This window comes from Geotrypetes seraphini, chromosome 2, assembly GCF_902459505.1.
Source record: "Geotrypetes seraphini chromosome 2, aGeoSer1.1, whole genome shotgun sequence".
Lineage (NCBI taxonomy): Eukaryota > Metazoa > Chordata > Amphibia > Gymnophiona > Dermophiidae > Geotrypetes > Geotrypetes seraphini.
The window spans coordinates 490,947,129-490,971,196 of NC_047085.1; the positions used below are offsets into that span (position 1 = coordinate 490,947,129).

General features: G+C 44.1%; 1 protein-coding gene across 7 annotated transcripts in view; it reads left to right on the forward strand.

The window, feature by feature from the left end:
• KIF9 (kinesin family member 9) overlaps window positions 1-24,068 on the forward strand; it is a 252,267-nt gene that overhangs the window by 184,871 nt on the left and 43,328 nt on the right. For all 7 annotated transcript variants that reach the window (XM_033931868.1, XM_033931865.1, XM_033931864.1 and 4 more), the window contains one exon: window positions 5,298-5,506. In XM_033931868.1, the coding sequence (XP_033787759.1) occupies window positions 5,298-5,506 (209 nt within the window). The remainder of the gene's footprint in view (window positions 1-5,297; window positions 5,507-24,068) is intronic.

A 24,068-nucleotide genomic window follows, 5' to 3' on the forward strand; every position in this document is an offset into this window, starting at 1 on the left:
TACCCTTTTCACAACAATTCCGTATCTGACCCACCAAAGAGTTGCATAACTTAACTCCTGCACAACAAAAGGTCTTTTTGCCAGTGTCAACAAGCCTTGGAGGAGAAGTGCAAGGATGGATCGGAAATTGGCTTGAGAACAGAACGCAGAGGGTAACCATAAATGGGAAATTCTCGGACTGGGAAAAGGTGACCAGCGGCGTGCCCCAGGGCTCGGTTCTTGGGCCCATCTTGTTCAATATTTTTATAAATGACCTGGAAGAGGAAACATCATGCAATATAATCAAGTTTGCAGATGATACAAAACTATGTCGGGTAGTTGGTTCTCAAAAGGACTGTGAGGATCTTCAGAAGGATCTAAACGAGCTGGAAACGTGGGCGATAAAGTGGCAGATGAATTTTAACATAGACAAATGCAAGGTGAAGCATCTGGGAAAGAAAAACAAAGAACATGATTACAAGATGTCGGGGGTGACTCTAGCCAAATGCGAACAAGAAAGGGATTTGGGGGTACTGATAAACAGAACCCTAAAGCCATCGGCTCAATGCGCGGCAGCAGCGAAGAAAGCAAATAGGATGTTAGGCATAATCAAGAAGGGGATCACGAGTAGGTCGGAGGATGTTATAATGCCACTTTATAGAACAATGGTCAGACCACACTTGGAATACTGTGTCCAACACTGGTCTCCATACCTTAAGAAGGATAAAATTCTGTTGGAGAGGGTGCAGAGGCGAGCCACGGAACTGGTCAAAGGCATGGAGAATTTAAGCTACAAGGAACGCCTCGGGAGACTGGGACTGTTCACCCTCGAAAAGAGAAGATTGCGTGGGGATCTGATAGAGACTTTTAAAATATTAAAAGGATTTGACCAAATTAACCAGGAAGCAGCATTACTGACATTTTCAGATGTGACAAGGACAAGAGGTCATAGCCTGAAACTGAGTGGCAGCAGGTTCAGGACAAATGTTAGGAAGTTCTGTTTCACACAACAAGTTGTGGGCGTTTGGAATGCTCTCCCGGAGGAGGTGGTGGCAGAGGCTACTGTTCTGGGTTTCAAATGCAAGTTGGATGCACACCTTCTTGCAAAACATATTGAGGGATACGGGAAATCCGGGTCTCCAACAAGGAGCACCTAAATGGGCCTCCGCGTGTGCGGATCGCCGGACTAGATGGACCTTGGTCTGTTCCGGTGACGGCGTTTCTTATGTTCACAGTCATCTTCAGTAAAGCCAAATTCTCAGAACACAATGATCCTTTTGGTGTATAACTATGCTATTTTTAAATAATTCTAGAATGTTTCCATACAGGAATTGATGACAAATCATTAATGCTTTATACTGTACTCTGAAGATGACTGATAGCCAATGCAATTTTTGAAGATGTGGCAAAATATGATCATATTTAGCCAAACCCTTTACTTTGCTGGTAGCCATTTTTTGGCTCACAGGATCTCTGTGCTCCAGGGACCCTTATTTGTCCTTTTCTGATGGCGTGGTTTCCTTACATACCATACCCTCCTTCCTCAAGTAGGTAGTGTCTGTATTTAATTTATATCAGATGAGGAGTGACCTAGTGTTAGAGCCACTGCCTCTGCACCCCGAGATTTGTGGGATCAAATCCCAGGACTACTCCTTATAATCCTGGCAAGTCAGTAAATCCTCCATTGTCCCAGGTGCAAAATAGTACCTATATATATGTAAGCTGCTTTGAGTGTGGTTATATAACTACAAAAAGGCGGTGTTCAAGTCCTAATTCATAGAAACATGATGGCAGATAAAGATCAAATGGCCCATCCATTCTGCTCATCCGCAGTAATCATTATCTCTTCCTCTCTCTAAGAGATCCCATGTGTCTATCCCAGGCTTTCTTGAATTCAGACACAGTCTCCACCACCTCTTCTGGGAGCCTGTTCCACGCATCTACCACCCTTTCTGTAAAAAAGTATTTCCTTAGATTACTCCTGAGCCTATCACCTCTTAACTTCATCCTATGCCCTCTCATTCCAGAGCTTCCTTTCAAATGAGACATCACGTAGATATTTAAACATCTTTATCATATCTCCCCTCTCCCGCCTTTCCTCCAAAATTGCAATATGTTTCTCTCCAACTCCCTTTCCTTCTGAGCTATATAAGAGATTATTCCTTCACAGCCTCCCTCCAAAATAATTGGGTCTTCCTTATGCATTTCCTTATGTTTCTAATATTCCTCCCACTTTCCCAGCAAACACAATCAAAACTGCTGACCATTGTAGAAATACTTGGGAAATATTCATCACCTAGCTCCTTGAAATCTTGTGTCCCCCTCTATATCTACCCATATCGGGGCATGATCTAATATCACTAGTGGACCAATCTCAGCATTTAACACTTTAACAAACCACCCATGGGAATACTGTATAGTCTAAGCGGGATGCTAATGGGCTCTTGCAATGTGAGTATGATAGGTATACACCATCCCCAAACTGATATTCAAATATGGCAAAACTTTTGTAATATTAGCTCTTCCTCCCTATGGAATGGGAAACCTGTTCAAAGCAAGATCTATTGACATATTAGAATCGCCCACCTTCACAATGAGTAAGTCCAGCTCCAAACCAAATGCATCTCCAAAAGCAGTATAAGAGAAATGATTATATTGTTTCAGCTAAATCTTTTTGAATTTCTGTGTTTGGAGCTTTAATTAACAATACCATTGTGGTGCCCAAAATAAAAAGGTACACTGGTACCAACAGGATAAAGCTTCTCTAAAATTAATCAAGTCAATGTTGGATCAGTGCTGGTGAGTAGGTACTCTGTATCAAGATAACAAGTGGTCAAATGTTAGAGCAACAGCCTCACAGGGTGGCAGAGAAAAAAACTTCAGTGGAAGATGACAAAAACTGATTTGGGTAAGAATGTTATCCTACTAGTTCTCAATTCTGAGGTTGGAAACTAGGATATGTCCTTTAAAGTATAGGCCCCTGATTTGTCTCTGCTCCTGACAAAGAATTTGAAACGGAGCTCTGTCGAGCAGCGACAGTATCCCTTTGGGATTCAGATAAGTTGGATCGGTCATACGGTCACTTTATCGTTTTTTCTTTGTCTTTCAGTTTATTTTCTTCTTCTTACTTTATTTAATCTTTAACGTTATTGTTATTAGTGCATGATTGTTAACTGAGTCAAGTTCCATTTTCCATGGAGATGACCCGGTCTATAAACTTAAGTTTTGTTTTAGTTTTGTATGGTTTAGATCACATTTATTTTAGTGATTTTTTCATGTTAAGTAAATTATTGAAGCAAAGGATGTAAAGGAGGAATGGTCCGGTTTAGAGGAAGGATCATGAAGAGAGGGATCCTCCTCCTCCGAAGAAACCTCATCCTCAGAAAGTAAGGGCTCTTCAGAATCATCCCAGAGATTCAGGATCTCTTACCTGGGAACCTCGACCCCGAGAGTCCAGTGTCGATGGGTCAATATGTCGGGTCTTACGTGCCGATTTCCCGGACCGCAAGGAAGCGGTACCGGGAGAAGTTAAAGACTGCTGATGTCGGGACTGAGTGGACATAAGCACTGGTTCAGAAGTCTGGACAGCTCTATGAAGACCTCTCGGTTCCGGGGCAAGTACCGGCATGGAAGCCGAGGAGGCCGAATGGACCGGTACCGACAGAGTGGAAGCCGACAATAGGGGTTGTTCCACGGTCGGTACTGGTGGCTCAGACCAGACCGGGACTGGAAGGTTCGGCGCCAACAGAGCAGGAAGGAGTTGCTGCAACTGCTCTTTGAGTTGGACTTGAAGGACAGCCGCAATGCGGTCATCCAAGGACGGCACCGGTATCGCTTTCTTTTTATGCGGTACCTGCGGTGCCGCTCAACGCCCAGAGGATGAGGATGCCGAGGAGGATGCACTCACCTCTATAGGGGTGGAGCGTTTATGGGGGCGCCTCGAGGTTGGCAGGATTGGACTCTCTGCCACAGCGACCGGAGGATGCTCCAGGGAGGAAGGCTTCTTAGCCGGCTTACCTGTAGGGTGCGACGCCGGGGCGGTGTCACGCGGTGTCGATGAAGTGGGTGCCGGCTTAGAAGGTGTCGACGCTGGTGCCGATGCCGATGGATCAGTCATCACGGCACCGAAAAGGATTTTTTGTTGAAGCTGCCTGTTTTTTAAAGTGCGCTTCTTTAAAGTAGCACAACGGGTGCAGGTGGAAGCCTTGTGATCCGGACCCAAGCACTGCAAACACCAATTGTGTGGGTCGGTCAAGGAGATGGGCTTGCACACCGCTGGCACTTCTTGAACCCGGGCTGAGGGGGCATGAAGGTAAACACTGCCTCCGCTAAATTGAAAGCGGAGGACTCGATGATTACAACAGGCCCCGCCTGGGCGAACCCGAAAAAATCGAAAAAACGAAAGGTTTTTTTTTAAAGAAAAAAGAAGTAAAAATGAAAGGAAAAAAATTCAGAAGGGAAAGAAACGCGAGCGGGAAGGCAAGCACAGAACTTTCAACGACTGTTGAAAAACACGCGTCTTCTTAGCTCCGCGGAAACTAAGAAACTGGGGACCGCGCACCTCCGTCGGGCGGGAGGGCACTCGCGCACGCACGGTGCGGCCTAACTAGAACTTTCTAAGTTCTTAGAGTGCAATCACTCTAAAATTGTCCGTACCGGGGCTCCGTCGGTGCCGTCACCCATCAGTCAAGAATATCTGCCTGCTGTCCCTGGATAACATCTATTACGGTAAGTAACTGTGCTTTAGTGCATGATTGTTAACTGAGTCAAGCTCCATTTTCCATGGAGATGACCCGGTCTATAAACTTAAGTTTTGTTTTAGTTTTGTATAGTTTAGATCACATTTATTTTAGTGATTTTTTCATGTTAAGTAAATTATTGAAGCAAATCATTGGACAGTTTGGGAATTTATAACTTCATTTATGTCTGTGTCTTTTTGAGAAAGAGTTTTTTGTCATAGATACTTTACTATTAATATTTAAAATAATTGCAAATAAACAAGACTTAATGATGTACGGGGCAGAACTTATTTAGGCAAATAGTCTGGTGCTAGTCACCTATGAGTTGTCTGCCTGGGGTAAAAAACTGAAAAACGATGTGTTCAGTTTACCCAGTACTGAAGTCTTTATATTAATACTGATAATGTAGCTCAATATGGACACCAGTGTTTGTTCTGAGTAGGATTGAAATTTCGTTGCCAATTGTTTTTTGGATTGCTTTAAAGTATAGACCAGAGTAGACTGAATGAGCCAGTTGGTCTTTATCTTCCGTCTTCTGATAAGCAAACAAAAACATTTTATTTTATTTTTTTGTTCCAGTACACCTCCAACTAAGGAAGCTGCTTTTGAAGAATTTAAAAATGATCGAGGCAGTGAGCTCAGTCGAATCTTCAAGGAGGACAAAGCCATTCTGATTGACAGAAAGAAAAAGATAGCAGAAATAACCCAGAGGATAAACGTTACTAAACAGGAGATTGACAGGACTAATCAGACCATTTTGGTTAAGAAACATGAGCGGGAGACACAAGGTAAACATACTACCCACGAAATCTATAAACTTATGTGCCAATTTTACACTTAATCCTGATTCAGTAAAATGCGACCCAGTTGAATGCGCAAATTTGTGCACAGTGCAGATTTGCGTGGGCAACATAATTATCGAACAAGCTAATCTGGCAATTACTTTAACATCTAATTGGTGCTAATTAGCACTAATTAGAAGTTAGGCACACAACTTTCTAAGCTTATTCTATAAAGTGGTGCATGAATCTCAAAAGGGGGCATGGCCAGGGGAGAAGCATGGACGATGTTTTTAAAAGTTAAGTGCGCTGTTATAGAATATGCCTTATCCACACACAACTTAAGCACAGGGATTTAGGCCTGGTTTTCATTGGCCTAAATCGGTGCACCTAAATGTTAGTCATGGATGCAAGTGCTAAGCGTGATTCTATAAACTGCACATAACTTTGGAGGTGTTTTATAGAATTGCTCTAGGCGCCGTGCTTTTCAGCGCCAATTTTCTAGGTATCATATATAGAATATGGCCCGTAGTGCACAAATCTGAACATGCAAGTTGTAGAACAAAGTCAGTCAGTTGCAGGCATGCTTAATATAATAATGATCTGATAATTAATGGTAACTAGCAATAATTGGCACTAAGTCAGGGCTGCCCAAGTCCGGTCCTCGAGATCTACTGGCAGGCCAGGTTTTCAGGATATCCACAATGCATATGCATGAAAGAGATTTGCCTGCTTCTTAAAGAAGCTCATTGGCTGCCAGTTGCCCATAGAATATTATACAAAATCGGTCTTCTTACTTTCAAATCTCTTTTCTTTAAAACTCCGACTTTCATTCATAAATTATTAATCCCCTACTCTACCAACAGAACATTAAGATCTGCAGATTTATTATCTATTCCGTCTTTAAAAATTATAAATACGCGCCGTCAGTTTATGTTCTCTGTCATCGCTCCCCAAACCTGGAACTCTTTCCCCAGCCATCTAAGGGAAGAAGCTAACGTCGATAAATTTAAAAGTAAATTGAAAACTTTTCTCTTCAACGATGCATTCTTAAATTAATCATAACATGACCTTCAAAAAAAAAAGATTTTAGAAAACATTTTTTTTTCTTTTTTTTTCTCTTATCCATCACCCTACCCTCCCTTATGTACTCTCCCTTCATGTCTTTCTATACTTTTATTATAATGTAAATTCTCCCCATAAATTCCCTATGTTTCCAGTATTGTTGTATTTGTCTTAAGTCAAGATTGTTTTATTTATTGTAGTAATATTTTTAACAAATTAATTTTATTAATATGTACATCGCTTTGAATTCAGATAAAGCGATTAATCAAATCTTTTATTAAACTTGAAACTTGAAACTTGCACTGCCTTCTTGGTATGCAAATCTCTCTCGTGCATATTCGTTGTGGACATCCTGAAAACCTGGCCTGCCAGTAGATCTCGAGGACTGGACTTGGGCAGCCCTGCACTAAGTAGTGTTAACTGGCACCAATTAGCACTTAAATGCACAACTGACTTTAGTCAGTATTCTATTAAATATGCACTAAAATACATAGCACACAATTTTAAGGGGGGACTTGGACCAGGGAGAGGCATGGGCATGCCTAGGACTTGTGTGCACATGTTATAGAGCTTGGAAGGAAGACAGGAGACAACGGAGCAGCGTGCATTGTGAGCAGTAGTTTTATTTAAGTACTAACAGCAAGGGAAGGCTAATCTCAATCGCAGACAGCGTGGGGTAGGCGAGAGGTAGCTCCACCCACCCCCAGTGCATCATCAGCGCCGCGACTCAGCTCCCCCTTAAAGGGGAGAGTGCCAACAGCGCGCAGCCGTTCGGCGCACGATGCCTTAAAAAAGAGCCAGGAAGCATGGCCAACAAATTAATCACATTAATTAATCCCAAAACTAAGTAGTAATCTGTCATACAAATCCAGACGGTTGGTTGGGACAAAGGGAGGACAACCAATTGGTAGGAGGACTCGCTGGTACTTACTGGTACAGAGGGTTAACACATACATACAGCACAGGCAGCTCGGAGGAGGAACAGGTTATGAGCACCTACGGAAACCAGAAGATGAGCTTTCCAGTCTTCTGCACCAGCTGCAGAATGTATGAGTACCTCCCCTCGGGGACTATGGCATATATTTGCAGCCGGTGCAGGGAGCTGGAAAGCCTGAAACAGCAAGTCTGGTTGCTGGAGGGAACGGTGAAGGAACTAGAAGAACTTCTCATCAATAAAGAGGTAAATCGCACGCAGGAGAGGTTGATTGTGGAGTCCAGCACTAGTGATGTGATTGAAGAATTGGAGAGATACATCGAAGATGCCCACCAGCAGATTGTGGAGACCCCGGGGCTTGAGATCTGTGACCGAAGAACCCAGGAGGGGGGAATAATTGTAGCAGAAAGTGGCACCAATCAAATCAGCACAGACGAAAGACCATCTGAGAATGGGACAAAGAAGAAGATGTGACTTACGCCGAGGATACGGACTTAAGACCCCCGAGGAACCACCAACTAAAGAAGATTGGGATTATAGTTGGGAATTCTATAATAAGAAATGTGGACAGCCACATTGCAGGAGGAAGGGAGGATAGACTGGTCACCTGCCTGCCTGGAGCAAGAGTGAAAGATGTGGCCAGCAGGCTTACCAGAATTATAGATGGAGCAGGAGGAAAGGATACTGCAGTGCTTATCCACGTGGGAACCAACGATGTATGCGGACAGGGAAGTACGACAGGGAAGTAATGAAGGACCAGCTTCGCTCACTTGGAAGGCAGTTGAAGGTCAGGGAGGTGAAGGTGGCTTTCTCGGAAATCCTTCCAGTACCGAGAGCGGACGCAAGGAGACAGGACGAACTGAGAGCTGTGAACGCCTGGATGAGGAGTTGGTGCAAAGAGAAGGGTGTGGCACGGTGGTTTAACCTACAGCCTTAGCACCCTTGGGTTGTGGGTTCAAATCCTGCACTGCTCCTTCTGACCCTGGGCAAGTCACTTAATCCTCCATAGCCCCAGGTACATTACATAGATTGTGAGCCCACCAGGACAGAGAGGGAAAATGCTTGAGTACCTGATTGTAAAACCGCTTAGATAACCTTGATAGGCGGTATATAAAATCCTAACAAACTTGAAACTTGTGCGAAACTGGACAACATTTTGGGGAAGAAGCAGGTTCTATAGAAAGGACGGACTACACCTCGCCAAACAGGGAGCGAGAGTCCTGGCTGAAAATATAAAGAAGTCCATTGAGAAGGCTTTAAACTAAAGATCAGGGGAGAGCCGACAGTCGACAATCGGTCGATGGCCCGGACACCAGGATATCCTGAGGAGGCAACCTCAAGCAACCACACTGATATAGGGCTAGAACATGAGGATACTACAAGAGCCGACGAAAAAGATCAAAAGGACACAAAAAAGGATGGAAGAACCACTAAGTCCAGTAAATTAGCACGAACAGAAATTAAATGTATGTACACGAATGCCAGAAGCTTAGGAAACAAAATGGGCGAGCTTGAAGAATTAGCAAAAAGAAAACAACTGGGTATCATAGGAATAACAGAAACATGGTGGAATGAAGAGAATGAATGGGACACGGCGTTGAAAGGATATAAACTCTACAGAAGAGATAGGATTGGGCAACAAGGGGGAGGTATTGCCCTGTATGTCCAAGAAGAAATAGAGTCTGTTAGAGAAGGAGAGACAGAAGCAAATGGTAAACTAGAGTCACTCTGGATAAAGATTCCTGGACAAAAGGAAGCAGACATACAAATTGGACTTTATTATCAACCCCCGGGACAGACTGAGGAAACAGACCAAGAAATGATGGAGGAAATTAATCGTAGATATAAATCGGGAAATACGACGATCATGGGAGGCTTCAACTTTCCGGGGATCAACTGGAAATTGGCAACGTCAAACTGCGGCAGGGAGTTAAAATTCCTTGAAATTTTAGGAGATTGCTTCCTTGAACAAATGGTAGGAGAACCGACAAGAGGAAATGCAATCCTGGACTTGGTTATAAACGGCATTGCTGGAAGGGCAGCAGATGTAGAAGTTACGGCCCCGCTAGGGACAAGTGATCACAATATGATCAATTTTACCATTGGCATCGGAAAGGGGAAGCCAATTAAGACTGGAACCACGATCTTTAACTTCAAAAGAGGAAATTACGACAGCATGAGAACGATGGTTAGAAAAAGGCTCAAAAAGGGCAAAGCGGACATCCAAACAGTTGATCAAGCATGGTCTTTACTGAAAAACACCATCACAGAAGCACAGAATCTTCACATACCGAAGATATCCAAAGGAAGGAGAAAAAATAACAAAGGAGAACCAGCTTGGTTATCCAAAGAGGTGAAACATGCAGTGAGGGAGAAGAGGAACTCGTTTAAAAAATGGAAACGAGAAAAAACGACGGAAGCCTGGAACTGTCACAAAATCGACCAAAAAAAGTGTCATAAAGTGGTAAGAGACGCCAAAAAAATCTATGAGGAAAAGATAGCGCAAGAAGCCAAAAACTTCAAGCCTTTTTTTAGATATATAAAAGGAAAGAAACCAGCAAGAGAGGCAGTGGGCCCTCTCGACGACCAGGGAAGGAAAGGGTCAATTAAGAGGACAAACAGGTTGCCGATAGGTTAAATTCATTCTTTGCCTCAGTCTTCACAAATGAGGACATTTCATCAGTGCCAACTACAAGGAAGATATTCACCGGAGGCATAGAGAAAAGCCTCACAACAGTAAATGTGACGTTGGACATGATATACTTTCAGACTGACAAATTAAAAAGCGACAAATCCCCTGGACCGGATGGAATTCACCCAAGAGTATTAAAGGAACTTAAGGTGGAAATTGGCAAATTATTACAATTCGTAGCTAACATGTCTATTAGAACTGGGCAAATACCAGAAGACTGGAGGATAGCAAATGTCATCCCAATTTTCAAAAAAGGATCAAGAGGCGATCCAGGAAACTACAGACCTGTGAGCCTCACATCGGTTCCAGGGAAGATAATTGAAACACTGATAAAAGATAACATTGTACAACACTTGGAGGATCACAATCTAATAAGGGCTAGCCAACACGGCTTCAGAAAAGGGAAGTCATGTTTGACAAATTTACTACAATTCTTTGAGAAAGTGAACAAACAAATGGACAGTGGAGATCCAGTGGATATAATTTACTTGGACTTTGTCACACCCCCAGTACTAGGTTGTCGGAATGGCTACCGGGCAGTGTGCAAAATAATAGTCCCAAGCGTGCCTTCTTAAGGTAGAAGGGTCCTGCTGGCATTAATAGTAGGGTAATAAAACATTCCCCAAGGACAAAAGAATATCAAACCAGAAGTTCTGTATGAGAGCAAGCTTTAATCAGGCAGCACTCTGGAATTGGCAGTGCTGTCAGTGTAGGTACTGTTTCTCAAAACAGGCTTGCATACAAAATCAAAAATAAGAGGCCTTAACAAAACTCACAGGCCTCTGCCTTTCCATAGGTTAGTATCCCGGTCTGGCTTCCAGGAATAAATTCACAGTCCATACCAGAACTATAGCAATCCGGAAAAGCCAGCTTGCATAGTCTTTAAGTGTAACTTATTCAAAAGTTCTTCTATCACAGTCCAAAGTACTGCACTCGCCTTTGAAACAACAGGCTTTCCACCTCAGCTTACTAAGCCGATGGGGGAGGGGAGCAGCTGAGTCCACACAATTAACATTTGCCAACCTGGCCCCACAATCCCAACCCAAAGATCTTCGGGGACTCACCCCACACTACCCCCAGTTAGTTTTCAAGTCCCCTGTGAGCAGAAGCAAAAAGAGAGAAACACAACTGTTCCAAAAAGTTTCAAAAACAAAAATGCTGAGCTTCAGCAACAAGCCCAGCACTGCTCACCAATTGTCAGCAGCAATTCCAAACAGGCAAGAGAAAAAAAAAACCACTTAACTCTCGTCCATAAGTTCCTCAGCAGGTTCCATAGAAGTGTCCATATCTTCTGTAGAAGGAAGGCTGGATAATTGGCTTGCTCCAGGGGAAGGTTTCTAGTTCTTCCATCTCAATATCATTCTCCAGGTGAGAGGGAGGAGAACTGGCTCTGAAGACCTCTTCTTCCCTTGGCTCAGGAGCTACTAATTTAAGCTTCCTAGATTGCTGGGCTTTCTCCTGAGCCCTAATTAGTTTCAGCAGCTGAGCAATTCCAGCATTAGGCTGACTTCTGGGCTGTTCCTTCCTACCGGCTATCTCAGGTTCCTTGAGGCTGTTCCTATGACATTCCCCCTCCCCCCTGAGTCCCTGCACAAAGTCAGACTTTTTATGCTCAGCAACTTTGGGGCTAACAGAACTACTGCACTGATCTGCTCTTTTTAGCTGCAGTCTAGTAGTTTGGGGATTCCTACCTGGGACAAGCCTAGCTCTAGGGCTGGGGTTGTTACAACTTCCATAAAGCGTTTGACAAGGTCCCACATGCAAGGCTTATGAAGAAACTACTAAGCCAAGGAATAGGAGGGGAAGTGCACAGATGGATCGGCAAATGGCTAGAAAACAGAAGGCAGAGGGTTGGCATAAATGGGAAATTCTCGGACTGGGAGAAAGTGACTAGCGGCGTGCCCCAGGGCTCGGTTCTTGGGCCTATCTTGTTCAATATTTTTATAAACGACCTAGAAGAGGAAACAACATGCAATATAATAAAGTTTGCAGATGACACAAAACTATGTCAGGCGGTTGCCTCTCAAAGGGACTGCGAGGACCTCCAGAAAGATCTGATCCAGCTGGAAACGTGGGCGACAAAGTGGCAGATGAACTTTAACATAAACAAATGCAAGGTGATGCATCTAGGAAAGAAAAACAAAGAACACGAGTATAAGATGTTGGGGGTGACATTAGCAAAATGCGAACAAGAAAGGGATTTGGGGGTACTGATTGACAGTACCCTAAAGCCATCGGCACAATGTGCAGCAGCGGCGAAGAAAGCAAACAGGATGCTAGGCATAATTAAGAAGGGGATCACGAGTAGATCGGAAGAGGTCATAATGCCACTTTATAGAACAATGGTCAGACCGCACTTAGAATATTGTGTCCAACACTAGTCTCCATACCTCAAGAGGGATATAACTCTGTTGGAGAAAGTGCAGAGGCGAGCCACGAAACTTGTCAAAGGAATGGGTTGGGAGCTGGCTTGGAGGTAGGCTCCAAAGGGTGGTGGTGAACGGCACCCCCTCCGAAATGACGGAGGTGATTAGTGGAGTACCACAGGGCTCAGTCTTGGGCCCAATCCTATTCAACATCTTTATAAGAGACTTGGCAGAAGGGCTTCTAGGTAAAATAACATTATTCGCCGATGACGCCAAACTGAGTAATGTAGTGGGCAAATGCACAACAGACGAAGATTCAGTGCCCGACAACATGATGCACGACCTACTCCTACTGGAGCGATGGTCTAGGACATGGCAACTCAACTTCAATGCCAAAAAATGCAAAGTTATGCACCTGGGCAGCCAGAATCCATGCAAGTCTTATACCCTTAATGGCGAGATCCTAGCAAAAACGGTAGCAGAACGAGACTTGGGGGTAATCGTCAGTGAGGACATGAAGTCTGCCAATCAAGTGGAGCAGGCTTCGTCCAAGGCAAGACAAATCATGGGCTGCATACGAAGGGGTTTCGTCAGTCGTAAGGCGGAAGTCATTATGCCATTGTATAGATCCATGGTGAGGCCCCACCTGGAATACTGTGTGCAATTCTGGAGGCCGCATTATCGCAAGGATGTGCTGAGACTGGAGTCGGTGCAAAGAATGGCCACCCGGATGGTCTCGGGACTCAAGGATCTACCATACGAAAAACGGCTTGACAAATTACAGCTATACTCGCTCGAGGAGCGCAGAGAGAGGGGGGACATGATCGAGACGTTCAAGTATCTTACGGGCCGCATCGAGGCGGAGGAAGATATCTTCTTTTTCAAGGGTCCCACGACAACAAGAGGGCATCCGTTGAAAATCAGGGGCGGGAAACTACGAGGTAACACCAGGAAATTCTTTTTCACTGAAAGAGTGGTTGATCGCTGGAATAGTCTTCCACTACAGGTGATTGAGGCCAGCAGCGTGCCTGATTTTAATGCCAAATGGGATCGGCACATGTGATCTCTTCACAGGGCAAAGGTAGGGGAGGGACATTAAGGAGGGCAGACTAGATGGGCCGTGGGCCCTTATCTGCCGTCTATTTCTATGTTTCTATGTTTTGAATGGAGCATTTGAGCTACAAAGAACAACTGAAGAAACTGGGACTGTTTACCCTCGAGAAGAGAAGACTGAGAGGGGATTTGATAGAGACTTTTAAAATATTAAAAGGATTTGATAAAATAGACCAAGAAGCAGCATTGCTAACATTTTCGGATGTGACGTGGACAAGAGGTCATAGCCTGAAACTGAATGGCAGCAGGTTCAGGACAAATGTCAGGAAGTTCTGTTTCACACAGAGAGTGGTGGGCGCTTGGAATGCACTCCCGGAGGAGGTTGTGGCGGAGACTACTGTACTGGGATTCAAACGCAAGTTGGACGCATACCTTCTTGCATATCATATTGAGGGATACGGTAAAGTCGGGTCTCCAAAAAGGAGTACCTAAATGGGCCGCCGCGTGTGCGGAGCACCAGACTAGATGGACCTCGGTCTGATCCGGTGAAGGCGTTTCTTATGTTCTTATGTTCATTCAGTTGCCCACTTAATTGCCTTCCAAACTTTGAGTCAGCATAAATGCTCCCACCTAAAGTTTGGCACATAAATGTGGCCGTATGCTAGTATTCTATAGTAGCAGTTCTACAAGGAACTGCTGTTACAGATTTGATCCTTAGTGCTAGTGGTGTAGTAAGGTGGAGGGGGGAGCAGGGGGCTAGTGCGGGCTTACATCATTGGGGCCCCTTATATTAGGAGGCCATTGGTGTTATGTGAGCCCCTGACAGCTCCTGAGGCCCTAAGGTCTAGGACTAGGTCTAGGACTTAGATAGTGGAGGCCACTGGTTGTCTCTCACTTCTGGAGGATGCTCTGGATGACTATCCAGGCCCTCAGGGAGGCTCTGTGGTGGGAGTGGGGTGCCTCCACTCATGGAATTGAAAGAGATGCCTCCTATACCGAAGGCACAGTCAACCAGAGCCTCTGTCTCCCATTGGGCGTAGTTAGGCTCCTGTCTTTCCCCCATCACACACTCTTTTACTCACAAACTCTCTCACTCACACACTTTGGGGATCACTCTCTCATTCCCTTTCTCACTGCATATCTCTCACTCAGTCTTTCTAGCTATCACTCTCACAATCTCTCTTTTTCTCACACTAGCACTCAGTCTCTTTCACTGTCACTCTCTCCATAACCACAACTCCATACTACATCCACAAAGAATCATTAGGGCTAAAGAATCATTAGGGCTATATATATAGAGAGTGGAGGATGCCAGTTACTACTGTAGTAACATTTTGACATCATCAGGGATGTTTAGTAGGACAAGTAATCAAACACCTACTGTAGATGTCTTGGAAGTCATATAATCGAAACTCTGTTAAGTCTAACTTAGATAGGTTAGGGATACGATAACCCAAAACTCTGGATGTCCAACAAAATGGTCTGCAAATGGCAATATTTCAGACGTATAGCTATGCCATAATCAAAGCAACCTGTTCCTCTTGGATGTATTATGGCCTCTAGATGTTGGACGTACAGATCTGGACATGCCAATCGAAAATGGCCCTCCACGTACTCTAACACAGCCACAGGTCTGCAGGTTCTTTAGTAGCTGGATTGCTGAATTTTGAACTCGCTGAAGTCGTTTAATGTTTTATGTTGTTAGTCCATTAAATAGTGCATTGCAGTAATCCAAGCGAGTGAGGACAAAATCATAGAATAGCTATGAAGTGAAGTCTTGTTCGGTGAAGTAGTTCCTTATCTTTCGAAGTTGGTGGAGGTAATAAAATGAAAAGGAGACCACATATGAGATAGGTTCGAGTCAAGGATAATCCCCAGGCTCCATACTTGGTCTTTTGAGGTCAGGGTAGTCGATTCCCAGTTCAAGAGGGGATGGTCGTATGTGCATTTTTATTTCCTGATCCAAAGTAGTTCTGTTTTTGAGGCGTTCAGTTGCAGTTTGTTTAAGGTCATCCAAGTTTTGATTTCTGATAGGCAGTTGTGAAGCGTTCTGATCTAGGAGTCATGGTTTGCACCTAGTGGTAGGTATAACTGAATGTCATTGGCAAAAGAGTGAATATTTATTTGGTATTTTTGGGCTATGTTAAAGACTGGTCTGATGTAGAGGCAATAATTGGGCTCCCTGTTTGGGATCTTTGACTCAGAAAGGATTGGAACCAGCACAGTGCTATGTTGTGGATACCGAAGAAGGGGATGGTTGATGGTATCAAAGGCTGCACTGAGGTCAAGTAGGACAAGAGGGACATCATTTCCTTTGTCTAATAGTTTTCAGGAGTTGTCTATGATGTCAAGGAGGATGGTTTCGGTGCTGTGGAATTTTCTGAAGCCAGATTGGAAGGTAGATAGATACTTCTGTTTCTCAACGAATGCTTGTAGCTGGGTTAATGTTGCTTTTTATAGTATCTTGGATATGAATGATAGGTTGGAGACTGACCTGAAGTTTCTGGCTTTGTTAGGGTCAAGGGATGGCTTTTTTTAAAGATTGGTCTGATGACTGCTGATTTCCAGTCAGTGTAAATAGGTTTTTCAATCTGCTAGTGGCCTTGTTTAGTTGCTGGGAGTAATCTGTTGTTTTTGCTTCGAGGATGACCTGTTTGTAAATTTCATGCAGCTCTTTCCATTTTTTCTTGTCTTCTGCTTGCTTGGTTTTGCACCATTTTCTTTTGGCTCTTCTTAACTCTCTTTTTTTGGTTCTTAAGTGGATGGTTAGGAGTCTAAGATCAGAAACAGCAAGGCGTGTAGTACAGGTAGTAGAAACTGCATGTTATGTACCTACAAGTTCAACAACATGGACTTATGGAATGTTCTACCAGGTTGTTTGCACCTGTGTAAGAACATGGATCAGTTTTGTCACCTACTTAAAACACAATTATTTGTACAAGCATTCTTGTGATGAAGGGGTGTGATGGTTTATTATTAAACTAAGCTGATGCAGTGATATATATCTTGTTTCTGTAAATAGTTTCTGTACATTGGTTGTAACCCACCTAGGTCTTAGGTGGGAAATAAATTTTTTAAAATAAATAAGCAATCTCCTTTACAAGTTCTCAGGATGACTATTCACAGCTAGACACATGCAACCCAATTTGCAATTCAGTTCAGCTGAAAAGAATGCCTGCGTGTGTATTATTATTATACATATTAGGTAATACAGATATTTTAGGTATTATTGTTTATAAATATAGAATAATATATTGTATTTACAGTGATACATGAAAGGAATTCAAGTGTATGTTTTATGTGATCTTTTAAAATTTCTATGTTACACTTGCTGATATATGAAAATTAATAAAAAAATTAAAACAAAAAATAAATAAGCAATCTCAAACCCATGAAGACCCACACAGACCCATGAAGAACAGAATGGCACACATCCTTGTGGTGTGACAAACTGCAAACTGTGCAAGCACATCTCAAAGGATCCTACGGTTACTCATATGGGAAAAACATTCAGCATAATAGGATCCTTCACATGTTCATCTTCTAATGTGTATACATCATTCAGTGCAAAGAGGTATGTTACATCAGTGAAACATGCCAAAAGCTAAAGACTAGAATCAACCTACATAGATATCATATTAAGAATTGCAATACCTATCAGGATGTCACCTCTGTTGGACAACACTGGAAAAACTGACCACTGCACCAATGATTTTATGGTGAGAATACTAAAAGGGAACTTTAAAACAATCCAAGAACGTAAAACCTTTGAAATCAAAATGATACAGTATTTTGACACCTACCAGACAGAACTTAACAGAGATCAAGGCTTTCTTTCCCACTATAAAGACATTTATAACTGCTCTGCTACCTTTCTGTCTCCTGCCCAGACACCCACCCCTCCCTCTTCCTATTCCTGAAAATCTTTCATGTCTTTTTTATATATTGATAATTGTCAACATTTGCTTTTTTCTGATCTGAAGAAGAAAGGTTACCTTCGAAAACTCATCATGCAATGCATTGAGTTAGTCCAAAAAAAAAGATATCACCTTATTTCCTTTGTTTTTTGCGTTATTTCTTTATATTACCTTAAAATAAAATAAAATATGTAATTAATCATTTCATGGGCTGTAAAAAAAACCTTCCAGTTATCATATGTAATTAAGTCCCACTATTTAGTGAATCTTAAACAAAACTTCTTTACTTATCTGTGAATCCAACAGGAAGCATAAGGTTGGGTCCCGAGGCCCCTCTCAACCTTCCCCAACAATTGGAGTTTATTGGAGCCTTGTTGGACACTACTCAAGCTTAGAGACCCTAACCTGTGTGATCTAAGAAGTCCATCTTGGCACCTACTTATTTATAGAATACTAGTGTTTAAGCCCGTTACATTAATGGGTGCTAGAATATATATCTGTCTGTCTTTCTTTCTTACTTTCTGTGTCTCTCCCTGCCCCTGTCTCTTTCTTCCTTTCTTTATGTCTTTCTCCCTCCCGCTGTCTGTCCTTCTTTCTTTCTGGTTCTCTATCTGGCACCCTGTCTATCTGTCTTTCTTTCTTTCTGTCTCTCTTCCTGCCTGCTGTCTTTCTGTGTGTCTGTCTTTCGTTCTAATGCGCTGCCTGCCTGCCTGTCTCTCCATGGCCTCCTTCTGTCTCCCCTCCCCAAAGCAAACCAAGATTGCTCCCAGGCCTCCACTTCCCTTTGCAGCAGCAGCAGCATTTCCCTCCTACCCTTCTCTGTGCAGCAGCAGCATTTCCTGCCCTTCCCTGTGCAGCAACAGCATTTCCTCCCCCAACACACACACACACTACCCTGTGCAGCAGCAGCAGCATTTCCCCCCCACACACACACACAACCCTGTGCAGCAGCAGCATTTCCCGGCCTTCCCTGTGCAGAAGCAGCATTTCCCCCCACAGCAGCATTTCCCCCCCCCCCACACACACACTTCCCTGTGCAACAGCAGCATTTCCTGGCCTTCCCTGTGCAGAAGCAGCATTCCCCCCCACACATACACTTCCCTGTGCAGAAGCAGCATTTCCCGCCGCCCCCTTCCCAGCCGCCGCATTTAAATTGAGAGAAAAGCGCTGCACCGCGCTACCGCTGGCTTCTGCGTCTTCTATCCACTGTGGCCAAACCTAGTGGAACCTAGCGGAACCTAGCGGAAACAGGAAGTAGTCAGAGAGGGCGGGCCACAGTGGACAGAAGCCAGCAAAGCCAGCGTTAGCACAGTGCAGCGCTTTTCTCAATTTAAACGGGGGTGAGCCAGCGAGAAGGAGGAGGCTTTGGCGGTGGTGGTTTTGGCGGTGAGTGAGGGTGGGAGGGGGGAGTCGCCGGCTGTGCTTTCCTGATTTGTCTGGCCGCCGCATACGCACTTTGACTACGGACCTATGGATCACAGATCAGGGATCACAGATCACGCAGGTCTGAGTGCGCATGCGCGGCTAGCTTTTTATTATATAGGAAGCCTGAAATAGGAACCTGTTTAATCCTCTTATCTTAGGACAGGGGTCTCCAATCTTTTTCATTGTAAGAGCCACAAAGGGGTCACGGGAAAGCTCTGAGAGTTGCAAACTCTTGGAGAATTCCTCAGATACTTATTTTTTTGGAAAGGCGACTACTGTTCTACCAGGTGCCAGTTCACCAAATGAACCGCCTACTTCACCAAACCATGTATGTGCACCACCACCCAATGAAATAGAAATACTGAGGAACTTCAGCTGCCCACGGTTGCCATCCTCCCACTCTCACCTCCCCACCTGCCTGCCTCAGCCCTCCAAATCTTCCCTTCCTCGAGTGCTGCTGTTCTACCGCCGAAGGCATGCCACTTCTCCTTCTGCCTAAAACCTCTCTCCATAGTGTCCTGCCTGGAAACAGTAAGTTTTGTCAGAAAAGAAAGTATGCCTTCAGCAGTGCAGCAGCACTTGAGAAAGGAAAGGTTTGGAGGGCTGAGACGGACAGGTGGGGAGGTGAGAGTGGGAAGATGCCAACTGCAGAGGGGGAGGGGTTTGAGGGCCACAGTGAAGGACTGCAAGTACCTCATGTTGGAGACCATTGTCCTAGGACATACTTTTTATATGTATATAGTCCCAGGCAATTATAATTATTCCCATTATGTACACCATCATAAGCCCATTTGGCTGATGTTCCTTGACTCTCTGCACTCATTCCCAGCTAATAATTACTATTGAGCCATTACTTCAATGGGTGGAATGTATAGGAATAAAAGAAAGTCGCTTACCCTCAAAAACTACCTCCCAGAACTGCTCCTCCAACCCCCCAACTATTTCTAACTTCTCAGCACCTTCAAACCACCCCATCTTCCAAAACTAATGAAACTCCACTGTCCCACGACTTTGCAAATTGTTCCTATCCTGCTACATCACCTCAAAACTGCCCTACCCCCCAAATATCCCATATATGCCTCAGCAATTCTAAACTGTTCTATTCCTAAAAACTACGCTGTAACTGCCCACTCCCAAAAACACTCCATCTGTAATTGCACTACCAGTCCCAAACTATCCCACCCCTAAAATGTTCACCCTTACAATTTTCCCAACCCCAACAATGCCTCACCACTGACAACAAGTTCTTGCAGCTGTGCCCCACCTTGAAACTACTCCCACTCCCCATCACTGCTTGGTCTCAGGATTCATGAATTCAGTCCCCCAATCCACCCCTAGTCACACTAGGATCTCAGTGTAATTCTGTCACATCTAATTAAACCACCATTTGAGCACATATCTGAGGCATCACTACAGTTCATCTTATGAAAACTCCTTTTCTTGACTGCAATCACTTTGGCTGGAACAGTTGGTGAATTATGGGCTTTTGTGTACTAACTCCCATAAACACAATTCTTTTCCATCTGGGTAACCCTTCAAACACACCAAAGTTCTTGCCTGAGGTCATATCAGATTTTCATTTCAGTCCATCATTCTTCTCATTTTCTTCTTAAAGCCTGATTTACTCGAGGAGGGACTTGATCTTCTCTGTTACGGAACCTCAAACCTGGAACTCGCTTCCAATGTATAAAAGGGAAGAAAAATCACTTAGTAAGTTCAAAGGTCTCTTGAAAAGCTGGCTTTTTAAGGACGCTTTCTACTGTGATGCTCAAATTCTATATAACTCAAACGTCCTTTAGTGGACTAAAATTCCTTTAAATGAAAATTAAGTGGGTAACTATTTCCCATCCTATTGTTTTAACCCCTATGTTTATTTTATTTGTTTATGAATTGTAATTAAACCTATCTTCCTCTTGTGTCCTGTAGTGTCATTGTTTTAACAACTGTGTGTTTTTTGTTTTTGTTGGGGGGGGGAGGGTTTCTTTTCTTACCCTGATTTTCTTACTATTTGTAAATCGCATTGGATTATGATATTGCGATCAAATCAAATTTTTATGTTTAAAACAGTTTTATTAGGTTTTACATGTACATAGAGACAAGATCAGCCAGATCATCAAGCAGTTTACCTAAACATCACAACTGTACCCAATAGGTCCCCCCACCAACCCCCAACCCCTGCCAACCCCCTTCAAACTCCCCCCCCCCCACCTTCCCATCCCCCGTGGGAACAGCCTCTAACCGTTAGGTCAATTCAACAATCTACTGCGTACAACCGGTGTTAGTGTAGAACAGAATGGTATCCAACAGCGTAGGTACAAAACACCAGCCTTAGAGTTCATGTCTGTAATGGATAATCGCTCATAACCTGCCAACTGGATCATTTGCGTGCGCCAGTGGGAAACTGTTGGGGTATGTGGTGACAACCAGCATTGAAGTATAGTTTTAAGTCCCACGAAGATAGCCTTTCTGGCAAACGCCGCTGCACCTGGACGAATGGGCTTCATAGTAAGTTTTAACGTGAATAAATACGTATTGGTAGGTATCCAAGTGCATTTCCAGATAGATTGTACATGTAGGCAGATATGTTTCCAGTAGGCCTGAATGCCCGGACAGTGCCAGAACATATGACCCAAAGAGGCTCTCGGGACCATACACTTCAAACAACAATCAGTAGGACTGATACGTGCCCGAAATGCCCGAACAGGAGCAAAATATGCCCGGACTAGGAACTTGTAGTATCGTTCCCTTTCTGCTACTGACAGCTGAAGTTTCATGCCCATTGAAAAGCTCCGTTTCAGTATGTCCACTGAAATAGGAATCTGCAAATCTTGTGTCCATTTTGAGGCCAATAAAGCATAGTCCAATTCTCCAGCCAATTCTCGTAAAAATCTGTGGTGGGTTCGTAGTGGTACAGGTTCTTGTGCCGTTAGGCAAATGGCTTCTGATAGTTGGTCTCGGATAGTGTCAGATAAGGCCGCTTCTGACAAGGTATTGACATAATGATGGAGCTGCCTGTATTGGAACCAATCCGCCGGTGTTAGTACGGATGAATCACATAACATTTGAAAAGATTGTAATTGTCCATTAGATTGCAGTACATGGAATAAATAAAATAGCCCCCTCCCGCTCCACCAGGTCTGGGCGCCCATATCCATACCTGGGAGAAAATCTCCATTACCAGCCACCGGTAGATATGGAGTCACATTAGGCCGAACGGCTAATCGCCGGCAGAGATTCCTCCAAAGTCTACGCAGGGGGAGGAGAAACACATCCCCATAATCGGCGTCCCGTTTAGGAAGGCATTTGACATGTAACATATAACTAAAATGATAGGGGGCATGTGCCAAACACTCCACCCTCGTGGCTGAGAAGTGAGATGTCCCACAAAACCAGTCATTCAAGTGTCGCAATAAACAAGCCTCATTAAACCTCCCCAAGTGCAAGAGACCCAGACCCCCTTGAGAGATAGGCAAAGTTAAATTGCCTAGGGGGATTCGGGATCTCCTGCCTCTCCATAAAAATTGAGACAATGCACGATGATGAAGCCGGATATGTTTGTGTAGTAAATAAATGGGCAAAGTTTGTAGAACATACAGCCACTGTGGAATCATCATCATGTTGTATAACGCAATCCTGCCCATTAGTGTCAGTGGGTAGGATCTCCATGCCTGCAACCGTTGTGTGGTTTGGGTAAGCAGTGGTTGAACGTTAAGTGAATAGAGTGTTGCCAGATCTCTCGGTATACGGATTCCCAAGTATCGAATAGATGTTGGGGCCCATACTAAAGGAAAGGGGTCGGGCCACGATTCACACAGTGAGGGTTGTAAGGGAAGCACTAGAGATTTCTGTTTGTTTAACGTCAGGCCGGAATATATGTGGAATTCATCCAATATCTCCAAGGCACGCTTCAAGGAACTATGTGGCTGAGCGAGTGTAAGTAAGATGTCATCGGCAAATGCCAGTACTCGTATCTGAGAGGAGCCCTCCCTCAGCCCAACCAGAATATCATCCTTTAATAAAGTTCGTAGGAGAGGGTCTAGATAAAGAAGGAATAGCAGCGGGGATAGTGGACATCCCTGACGTGTGCCCCTACCAATATTGAATGGCTGTGTCAAGAAACCATTGACCAAGAGGGAAGCTGTTGGAGACGAATATAACACCCGCAAGGAAGACTCAAACCAACCCCCTACTCCCATGTATTCCAGTACCTTAAATAAGTATGTCCAATCAACCTGGTCAAAGGCCTTTGCAGCGTCTAGACTGACCAATATGCCCGGGTTTGACGCTTGTTGGGCTCTGGACATTGCCAGCAACACCCTTCTAACATTCACCACCGAGTGGCGGCCTTGGACAAACCCTGCCTGAGCCTGTGATATCACTAGTGGCAGGAGTGGAGACAATCGATTCGCCAATAGGCGGGCCAATATTTTTATATCGACATTCAGGAGGGATATCGGACGATAGGAGTCTACTTCGTCTTTAGGTTTGCCTGGTTTCGGTATTAAGGTTATGGTGGCCGCATTGGCATGCAAAGGAAAGCGGCCCCTCTCCAGCGCCACCACATAATAGCCCAGGAGAGGTTCACACACCTGCAGAGACATCGTTTTATAAAATTCTGTGGAAAACCCATCTGGTCCCGGGGCAGTGTACGATTTTAGTTGTGTGATTGCTCTTTGTATCTCTGTGCCCTGGATGGGTCTGTTTAAGGTTGATCTCTGCAGGTCAGTGAATTTAGGCATACCCGCGTCTTCCAAATAATCTAGAACATCGGGGCCCATAGTTGTCGTATGGCTAGCATAGAAGTTCGAAAAGTGTTTGTAAAACGCTTCGGCTATGTCAGATGGTGCTGTATGGTAAGTGTGCGTCCCAGACTTCACTCGGGGAATATATCGGTCATCTTGCCAGTGTTTAGTTAGTGTGGCTAGCAATCTGCCGGTTCTATTACCATAGCGGTAAAACCTATATTTTCTGTAGAACAAAGAACGCTTGATCCTTTCGTGTAATAATGCATTCAAGGCTACTTGCGCTGAGTTCATGTCCTCACTGAGCTGACGAGACGGATTGTGAAGAAATTTGGCTTTCAATTGTGTATATCGCTTTTCCAGTCTAATAATACCCT